Source organism: Haplochromis burtoni, unplaced genomic scaffold (assembly GCF_018398535.1).
Source record: "Haplochromis burtoni strain Fernald_Lab_line unplaced genomic scaffold, NCSU_Asbu1 Contig_282, whole genome shotgun sequence".
NCBI lineage: Eukaryota > Metazoa > Chordata > Actinopteri > Cichliformes > Cichlidae > Haplochromis > Haplochromis burtoni.
The window spans coordinates 24,667-34,991 of NW_024582643.1; the positions used below are offsets into that span (position 1 = coordinate 24,667).

At 48.2% G+C, this 10,325-nt stretch overlaps 1 protein-coding gene and 1 long non-coding RNA gene across 2 annotated transcripts in view; both read right to left on the reverse strand.

Moving 5' to 3' along the window:
* The window catches only part of LOC121815726, a 7,138-nt gene extending 5,657 nt beyond the window's left edge, over nucleotides 1-1,481 (reverse strand). Inside the window, exon 1 of the long non-coding RNA XR_006055313.1 lies at nucleotides 1,178-1,481. This is a non-coding gene — a long non-coding RNA (uncharacterized LOC121815726). The remainder of the gene's footprint in view (nucleotides 1-1,177) is intronic.
* Nucleotides 1,482-1,842: 361 nt separating this feature from the next.
* Nucleotides 1,843-10,325, reverse strand: part of mtmr7b (myotubularin related protein 7b) — a 12,130-nt gene continuing 3,647 nt past the window's right edge. Inside the window, exons 4-14 of the mRNA XM_042227827.1 lie at nucleotides 10,113-10,270; nucleotides 9,384-9,512; nucleotides 8,986-9,120; nucleotides 8,785-8,917; nucleotides 7,974-8,083; nucleotides 7,369-7,494; nucleotides 7,238-7,287; nucleotides 6,651-6,851; nucleotides 5,838-5,972; nucleotides 3,735-3,861; nucleotides 1,843-2,980 (exon numbers count right to left, since the gene is read on the reverse strand). Of these exons, the coding sequence (XP_042083761.1) occupies nucleotides 2,627-2,980; nucleotides 3,735-3,861; nucleotides 5,838-5,972; nucleotides 6,651-6,851; nucleotides 7,238-7,287; nucleotides 7,369-7,494; nucleotides 7,974-8,083; nucleotides 8,785-8,917; nucleotides 8,986-9,120; nucleotides 9,384-9,512; nucleotides 10,113-10,270 (1,658 nt within the window). The 3' untranslated portion in view covers nucleotides 1,843-2,626. The remainder of the gene's footprint in view (nucleotides 2,981-3,734; nucleotides 3,862-5,837; nucleotides 5,973-6,650; nucleotides 6,852-7,237; nucleotides 7,288-7,368; nucleotides 7,495-7,973; nucleotides 8,084-8,784; nucleotides 8,918-8,985; nucleotides 9,121-9,383; nucleotides 9,513-10,112; nucleotides 10,271-10,325) is intronic.

Below are 10,325 nucleotides of genomic sequence, written 5' to 3' on the forward strand. Positions count from 1 at the left end.
CACAGCTCGTGACCGTAGGTGAGGGTAGGGACGTAGATAGACCTCCAAATCGAGAGCTTCGCTTTTACACTCAGCTCTCTTCACCACGACGGACCGGTGCAGCGTCCGCATCGCTGCAGCAGCAGCACCAGTCCGTCTGTCGATCTCCCGCCCCCCTCTCCCATCACTCGTGAACAAGACCGAGATATTTAAACTCCTCCACTTGGACCAGGAACTCGTCCCCACCCGGAGTGGGCACTCCACCCTTTCCCAGCTGACGGCATCCTTAAAATGTTTATGGTGCAAACTCAGCTTTTGGAATATCCAAGAAGAAAGCATGTGTACTAAACCAACTACTGAGTGCAAGAAGAGCTAAAAGCTCACTGACATCACCTCAGTCGTAGCTTTGCTGCAAGCACACGGTCCTGTCATCATGAGAGGAAGACTCAGTTTAATATGTAGCTGGTGACGCGACGTGGCTGCTCAGCGTCAGTGTCTGCAGACAGAGTGATCTAATGGTACAAAGCTTGGGTTTGGTTTACACACCCTGCAGATGCAATGTGTGGTGCTGTTTCTCCAGAGTTTTGCTTGTTGTTGGTTATTTAAAGTCTCCACCTTCTCTGGATTTGGAGTTTCCTCCTCTTCCTCAGCCCTAGCTACATGTGCAAGTACTGTGACTGTAACTTTACTGACGTCTGCAGCACGAACACATTATGGAGAAAGAGAGGGAACAAGGATGTGTGCAGGCCGTAAATGGTATAAAAGCTGCTTCAAGCTTTAAATAAATTCCACTAAAGATCCAAACCTGCTGTGGGACGGACACAGATACGCTGTGAAGGAGCCGTAACTCAAACGGCTGCTCGGCCTCCACAGAGGAAGAAGGCGAGGACGCGAGTTTTTCTCTTTAATATGGATTTACTGAGATCGTTTACATCAGTGGATACAGGAAACACACAGCGACGTACAGACACACCACAGGCTACAGTGTACCAGTTAAAAAGGAGACGAGCTCCTTAGAGCCAATCACAGATGTCACGCCTCTCCTTTCAAAGTTCGTCTTCAGTGCATCAGTTAAAGTCAAACTTCTCCAACCATAAACCAGCAGTGGACGGAGGAGGTGTCGGTCAGAGTCCCAGTTATGAGCAAGAGGAGGACGTGGAGCCAGTTTATCACCAGCTCCCAGTAACAGAGATCCAACACACACACACACACACACACACACACACACACACACACACACACCTCGTCTAACGTGGGAATGTACAGAGTTACAGATGATTAAAGTTTAGACCGACAGCATCAGCTCCTCACACAGCAAAATCTAAATAAAGTTTAATAAAATCAAATAAAGCACAAAAAAGTCTAAAATCAAAAATAAACACTGACCAGTTTGTTCTTCAGTCCCTTTAAACCTTTGAAATAAACGTGTCGTTAAGAAGGCGACGAGAAAGTGAACAATCAGTGTGTGTGTGTGTGTGTGTGTGTGTCATTGTGTATGTGTGTGTGTCTAGTTGTGTGTGTGTGTCAGTCTGCTGTGTGTGTGTGTCTGTGTGTGTGTGTGTGTGTCTGTGTGTGTGTGTGTGAGTGGTGTTGCTGTGGTGTCTGTGGTCTGTGTGTCTGTGTGTGTGCATGTGTGCTGTCTATGTGTGTGTCGTCAGTGTGTCTGTCAGTGTGTCTGTCGTCTGCATGTGTGTGTCTGTCTGTGTGTGTGTCTCTGTGTGTGTGTGTCTGCATGTGTGTGTCTGTCAGTGTGTCTGTCAGTGTGTCTGTCAGTGTGTCTGTCTGCATGTTTGTGTGTGTGTGTGTGTCTGTCAGTGTGTGTCTGTCAGTGTGTGTGTCACTGTGTGTGTGTCTGTCAGTGTGTATGTCTGTGTGTGTCTGTGTGTGTGTCTGTCAGTGTGTCTGTCTGCATGTGTGTGTGTGTGTTGGAGCATTTCAGTCAGAGTGTGTTTGTGGGGTTTCTGTGTTATTGTGACAGTTTAAACTACGTTTGTCTCTAATAAAAAATCTCCCCGGTGTTCCCAAAGTAACTGTAGTAGAAGCCCCGCCCACCAGGGGCTTAAAGGGGGCGGGTCGTTTTGAACTGAATCAAAGCTGCTCTAGCAGCACTTCAGTGTTCAGACTGAGCAGACGGCTGATCCAGGATCAGACTGAAGCCCTCTGAGGAAACGGCCGCCTGTCGTCCACACAAATACGACCCCACAGGCGTGATTGCTGTGACGAGCTAACGAGCTAACGAGGGCCACGCTGAACACGTACAGCAGGTCAGCTTCATGATCTACAGTGAAACCTTTATGCCTGTTATGCCGCGCTGCAGGACGAGGAAGACTGGGTGGAAACAAGTTTTCAGACTCTTCAGTGGAGAGAAGAAGAGACAATAACTCGTGTTTGTTCTGATCGCTTTAAACTCGTGTGCGTCTGACTTCCTGTCACTGTGCAATCGTGCGTTTCAGTACAAATGTCAGTAACCTAAAAACATTTAAATTGAAGCAGCCTGTCTGTTCTGTGAGCCAAAAACGTTAAACCGTGTTTTCACCTCCGTCTCAAACGCCGCCGAGGTTTCTCCCTTTAACCTGGAAACGTCACCTCGCCGTCCTGTGAATAAATATTAATAAAAGCCAGCGGAGTGCCTTTGATCCGGTCCGTGTCACTCCAAGTCCGGGTCCTTGCCGACATCACCGCCGCTGGATGAGCGGCTGCTGAGGTCGGCCACGCCCGACTCCAGGTCGCTGCAGGTGGAGAGGTCATCGGGGTCGTGACTCTTCAGCTGGGCATGTGGCCCTAAGGGCAGGGAGAGTGCGGGCTCCTTGGTGTGAGTCTTCTGATTGGCTGGTGCAGAGGAAAGTGTGTGACTGCTGTCCTGTGCGAGGCTGGCAATTGGCTCTCTGTATAAGGTGGGCGGGTCCGGCCCGCTGTGCCTCTGCGGCAGGCAGCTAGTCCTCCTCCGGGGAACCTCGATCTTCTCCCAGGTGATCGGCTTCCCCGTCAGCTCTGCGATCCTCTGCACAGAGACAAGAAGCTTACAATCAGCTGAGAGGACTCGTAACTGGAAAAACTTTATTAACACTCAGAGAGTTACAGGTTAGAACGAGGCTGCAGCCCAGCTGCAGTTCCCCTCACGTCCACTAGAGGCTCCAGCAGTGACTCAGTCCCATAGACTCCTATGTTAAAACTTTACAGAAGAAACAAAGGTGTTTTTAACATGACGTAGCTGCTAGCTGTCTGACTTCACCTCAGCTAACCCTGAACTTGACCTCCGCACCGTGTTTGTGCTGTTGCAGCTTTTTAATGACATCACCTGACCAATAATGTGTCGGCTGTGAGGTTACTGGACTAACAGGCTGTCCGATGAGATGTTACTGAGCGCTAACATCAGGTGTGTGTGACACAGTCTATGGTGGCCAAATACAGTAACCTTTACGCAACCCAGCAGGGCGGCTAATGCTAACATGCTAATGTCCAATTCTGAGATATAGAGCCAGTTTCCTTCTTTTATTTACAGTCTTTGCTACCAACATAAGACATTTAAAAAAATTAATCTAGAAACTTCTGCAGATTTTTTAAAATTGGTTTAATAGCTGCTGAATTATTTTTAATTTTTGGGGTAAAAAGTTTTAAAAAGTAGACGGTCGCAGTTTAAGCAGCGAAGCTGAAGTGAACGATCTGTGCTGGTGTCATAACAGGCGTGTCGTGTGTTGTATGCCTTGTCTGGAGCCCGGGTGGTGGTGGTGGTGGGCGGTTCCTCCTGGCGGTACCTCCTGGTGATTAGTCAGCTCCTCTTCCAGCTGCTGGGACTCCTCCCTCACGGCAGACAGGAAGTCGGCAGGTGACTGGCGGGGAGGCGTCGATTTCTCAGCGTGGTTATAGAGACCCTTCCACATCCTGGAGGAGAATAAATGTGAAATATAAAAGCAGAGAAACTCTCCACCTGTTTCAGGGACTCAGGCAAACAAAACAAATGCACAAAACCAGCAGCTCAGTGCAGCTTCCTTTAACCCTTTAAAGCCGGAAGTGACGTCATTTTCGCGGAAAATGTAGTTTGTTTGTACCTTCGGGGCCTTATGAGCCTATACTGGTGTTTTTGAAAGTCATGCTTGACTTTATGCTTTTCTGAATAGTTTCTGGGATGCTTAGGACTCAAGTTGCACTGCTGGAAACAGTTTATTTTGATGCATATGCTGTATTTTTTGCAAATTTGCACTATAATATTTATTTCCGTTTTTCCAGCAGTGTATAAAAATTGTTGTATCTCAAAAATAAAACTATGAAGACACTCAAAATACATTTCCTGTTGTTAGAAACTATTTTTGTATTTACAGTTTTGAGGGACAAACCTCTTAAATTTCTCTAACTAGAAATATATGTTAAAAAACAACAACAACAACAACTTTCAATTTTTTTGTAGTTTATCTAGTTATTATTGACTTAATGCACAATATTTGGACTATAACGGTTATATTGATGTATAGCAACTTGAAATGCTCCCACAAGTAAGAAAGAATATTAACACATTATTGGAGCAAAGCAGAAGTAACACACAAGAAACATGGAGGATATTAAACAGTAAAATCAAAAAGGGCTCAAAAAATAAGAATTATCCAGATTATTAAAAAAAAGATAAAGATATTGTGCTTGATAAAACTAAAGACATTGCAAATGAATTTAATGATTTCTTTGTAAATGTTGGCTTTAATTTAGCAAAAGAAATTCCAGAGTCAAGAAATAAAAACAGAGATGTCAGTTTACCAATTACAGGCCAATATCTCTGCTCCCACAGTTCTCAAAAATTTTAGAGCAGTTATTTGTTAATAGAGTTGATAAATATATTGAGAAGCATAATCTCCTAAGTGATAACCAACATGGCTTTAGAGTGAAAAGGTCCACTTCGATGGCAGTGATGGAACTTGTTGAAGGGATATCTAATGCTATAGATAATAAGGAATATACTGTTGGTGTTTTTATAGACTTAAAAAAGGCGTTTGATACAACTGATCTATATTAATGAATAAACTAGAGAGAGATGGCATAAGAGGGATAGCAGACAAGTGGATGACAAGTTACCTGGATGACAGAAATCAATAATGTAAAATCTAAGCAGTTGAAGGTAACTTGTGGTGTTCCTCAGGCCTCTGTGCTGGGCCCCAAATTATTCATATTATATATAAATGACATATGTAGTGTTTCCAAACTGTTAAAATGTGTATTGTTTGCTGATGACACCACTCTGTACTGCTCAGGTAAAAACCCAGAACAGCTTCTGACTGCAGCGGAAAAGGAGTTAAATATATTAAAAAACTGGTTTGATGTAAATAAGTTATCATTAAATATAAAGAAAACAAAATGTATTATTTTGGCACTAGACAAATGAAAAATGTATCCAAAATCAGGGTGAATGGAATTGAAATTGAAAGAGTGCACGAGAATAAATATCTGGGAGTGATGATTGATGATCAGCTGGAAGTCTCATACAAACCACTGATTTTCTCTACAAAACAAACATGACCTGAACAAGAAATTTGATTCACCTTGTCTCGTGCTGTCTTGCTTTGTGGTAATCTTTATTCTGTATTCACTGAGATATTTGAATGCTGATCAATAAATCAAAACAAGTGTCCCTACAGCATGTAAGAATATAAGGATAATTCTGGCACACTTGGTTCTATGGTAGGTCTTAAAGGGTGAACCTGCTGCTGCTTAAATTAATAAACTTAACAGGAATCGTCATGTTTCCAGCTAAGCTATCAGGATCCACAGAATCACTGCTGGGAATCGCAGCCGGCTGGACTGGACCAGGACTACACTTCCTGTTTTGTGAGGGAGAACGCGGTTGTGTTGGCGTTTTTGCTGCAGTGACTCACTTGAAGCAGTAGGGGGAGGTGTTGGGTCTCAGCACGCCCTGACTCTGGCTCTGCTCGGCCTTGTACAGAGGGTTGGTGTACTCGCCTCGGTCCTTCCACAGCTGAGGCCACACCGAGTGAGTGCGCTCATGAAGCCTGCAGACACACATCGCACAGCCTTTACCTCCGTGACACAGATACGAATAAAACTGGATTATAAGCGGCGTGCTCGCCGTCGCCTGTGGACACGAGCTGTTGTAGCGATGAAAACATCTGTGGTCTGTGACGAGGAGTGGCAGGTGATGAACGACGGACGGTTCCTCATTAAAAACATTCAAGGTTTCTGCACTTCCTGTTTCTTACTTCCTTAAATAAAAACGAGCAGCGGGCAGATATCCACGCAGACGAGACTGCGACGACATCAGACCATGAACACATTCTGTCCAGTTTCAGAAACTCATCTCGTTTAAATAAAAGCTACGACGGCTGATTTCCTTTAACACAGGAGAGCGAGCTCCTCGAGGGCCGGCGTCCTGCAGCTCTCAGACGCGTCTTTCGTCCAACGCGGCTGATTTAAAGGTCTTGAGTTCTCCAGAGGCCCAGTAATGAACTAATCATGTGATGCAGGTGTGCTGACCCAGGCTGCGATCTAACACCTGCAGGACGCCGGCGCTCGAGGCCTGGAGTTCCCACAGGATCAGTCGCTGGTTTCTACTTTTTCCTCTTTGCATCCGTCACATAAACAGGACTGATTTCTTAAATCTATTCAGACCCTGAAAAGCCGACTCGCCTGCTCACAGTAAGAGCCCGTGAATCCGGGACGCTCGTCCTCACCTCATGTCCCGACGCTCCTTCTGGCTGTTTCCCAGGAAGGTCCCGTACTGACACGAGTACACGTGAGCGTGGATGGCGATGAGGAAGCGCTCGTTGAACTCAAAGGCGCACGGGAACTGCTCTGACAGCTGCCACACGCACTCCAGGAACTGGTCGATGACGGGGGACACCTCTTTGGGATCTCTGTCCAGGTGAGCGTACCTGCGGGGCACAGAGCAATATTCATGTGTTCAGTCAGGTAAAGAGCAAATATGAACGAGTAATTAAACTGCTGATGCTCTCGTTGAACGTCAGCTGTACAGGTAAGCTTGACATCACTAACAGAAACTAATGAACCGTCATCACGTCTGAGTCTGTGCTCACGTCTCTACAATCATGAGATTGAAACATTAGAACTGAGGTTCTGCTGCTTTGAAGTGAAAGTCGTTTGGATTGTTTGGAGCAACCCTCGCCTTCAGCGTCTCTTCTTTCTCATGGTTTCCCACACCGTAGGACCAAAGTGTCTGAAACGTCTTTATCGTGGACTAAATGTGGACAGAAAGATGCAAGAGAAGCGTCCGAATGAGACCAGACTCAAAGTTACTGACCTGTGTGAGAACTTGTGGCCAAACGACACCCAGTCTCTCTGTATCAGCACCTAGAAGAAGAAGAGGAGGAGGTATGGATGTGAGACGTCAGAGGAAGAACAGGCGATGGTCAGCGCGGCCGTCTGCGTTACCATGAGGCCTCTGATGGTCCTGTAGTACGGGTCCAGCAGGATACTGGCCACAGAGCAGGCCTGGGCGGTCCTGTCCCAGCCGTCTGAGCAGTGAACCAGCACGCTGACGCCTTCGTCCGCCACCGCCTGGAGAGAGCGCAGAGAGCAGGAGTCTGACTTTAGTGCCTGATGGAGCTGCGACTGCTGAACCTGACCTGATGTAATGACCACGTTTTTAAAAAACGACGGGTTACCGTGCGGCGAGCTGGCAACGGGTGGTTTTTTTTAGTTTAGCAAATCCAATCAGAGCATGGAGGCTGCGCTCTACCTGTGGATGCATTTACATGCAGCGTAGTAAAGCCACGCTGGGCGACCTCCACCACAAACAGCAGCACAGCGCGTCCACTCTGACCATCCCCACCGCGAGGCCCCGACTGCGTATCATTAACAACGTTTATGTTTCTCACGTCTGATAAATAAAGTCGTGACATCATCCATCGGTCTGATTACGAAGCATCAACTGACTGACTGAGGGGGGGTCCCACCTGACTGAGACCCCACCCTCGAGCGACCGCTAGTTAATAAAGCATTAGCTCTGCTGAGCGTGTGCGAGTGCGTACACACACCCGGGCTACGAAGACGCCGGCATCCAGTATGGCTTTGATGTGTTTGAGCCAACCAGAGTTCTCCAGCCCCCACAGGAAGTCTGTCATGGACGGAGATCGCATTTCCCCCACTGAGAGAGAGAGAGAAAATATGCAGTCAGAGGAAGTCTGTATTTACTGATCGTTTGGGAAGCTGAACATTTCTTCCTCATTACCGTTTGTTTACCACACGCACGCGCACACGCACACACACACACGCCACACACCACACGCGCACACCACACACGCACACGCGCACACACGCACGCACACACACACACGCACACACACGCGCACACACACACGCGCCCCCACACGCGCGCACACACACCACGCACACACACACGCGCACACACACACACACACACGCACACACACGCACACACACACGCGCACACACACGCACACGCGCCACACACACACGCGCACACACACACCACACACACACACACTCACACACGCGCACACACACACGCGCACACACAACCACACACACACACACACACAACCACACACGCACACACACACACACACCACACACACACGCACACACACACACACGCGCACACACACGCGCACACACACACGCGCACACACGCACCACACCACACCACCACACACACGCGCACACACACACACCACACACACGCGCACACACACACACACCACACACGCGCACACACACACAACACACGCACACACACGCACACACACGCACACACACACACCACACACACACACACACACACACACACACACACACACACGCACGCACGCACGCACACACGGTTACCGTCGACGATCTTCTGCTGGCTGCTCCTCATCACGTGAATGTTTTCGATGCCGATGAACTGCAGCTTGATGTTGGTGTAGTGGTCCTCGTTCTCGTAGCCTTTACCTGCCGCTCGATTCGCCATCGCATTCAGCTGCACGCACACACACTCCGTTAGTCACAACACCTCTTCGTGTGTGTGTGTGTGTGTGTGTGTGTTACCTTGGGCCTGGTATCCACCACGTAGATGTAGTCACTTCCAGGGTTGGACTTCATCAGCGCCTGCAGCATCATCTCGTCCTCCTGACAGCGCCCGCTGAAGCCCGACAGCGGCTGACTGCAGCGGCACACGGCGGCCTGCAGAGCGAAGAACACACTCAGAATCCCACCTTCCTGTGTGTGTGTGTGTGTGTGTGTGTGTGTGTGTGTGTGTGTGTGTGTGTGTGTGTGTCTATTTAGTGCCCGTTCTCACGAGCTTGAAGGCATTTTTGAGACTCAGAACGTGATTTTGGTGTCAGGGTGACAGTTTGTTCATGGTGAGGTTTAAGGTCAGCGGCTAAAGCATAATGTCAATGAGATGTCCCCACAAGGATATAAATACAAACGTGTGTGTGTCTGACCAGTGTGTCCTGGTGGAAGTACGACAAAGCAGGAAATCGTCCTCGACTTCTGAACCTCGAGCTGCCCACGATGATGGCGGGCGTGGCCGACTTTGGAACAAACAGCTCTGAAGGGTATGTATCACACACCTGCAGGACACGGACACGCACACACACACACACACACGCACACGCACACGCACACACACTGTTTAAGCTCATATGGTGCATTTTAAACATCCTGTTACGATGACTTGGCCAAGCCGCTCAGCTGGTTCCAGCACAAACGCTGCAGACTGAGACAAACAGCTGCTTTGCTGCTCCTTCCTGATGAAATATTCAGAGACCGTCAACACCACAGGTGACCTGGGAGCCTGAGCTGGAGGGTGGTGCTGTGACGTAGCTGATGATAAGCTGTGAGTGAGGCTTGTTTGAGCTAATCTACCAAACCTTATAAAAACTACTGACTGACTTAAAGAGAAACATTCACAGGTTTAGATCGCAGCAGAGACGAAGCTCTGAAACGAGGAAAACACCTTCATCAGTCTGAGCGCGCAGACAGCAACGCTTAAACGTGATGAACCGAGTCTGAATATGGTGAGTGTTTGCAGTCAGACTGAGGGGGACGGCCTCTGGAGGCGCCGAGCTCTCAGAGCCGTCGGCGTATAAGCAGCAGCTTCACGTCAAAGTGCAGAAATGTACTCGTTATCTCTCAAACAGTTAACATTGTGTCACCTGATCATGACTGACCCTGTATTCACTGTTTGCTGCCGTGGCAACCCACAGGTTGTTAGGGACGCCCATCCTCTTGTAGTCGGCCGCGAGGTCGATGAAGTTCCACGACTCCTCCCTCTCCTCTTTGTTCACGTTGGGGTTAAAGGACAGACAGTACAGCTCGCTGTACTTCTCTGGGAGGAGACGAGGAATTAAAGATCTGTGTTACACGCGCGCGCACACGCACGC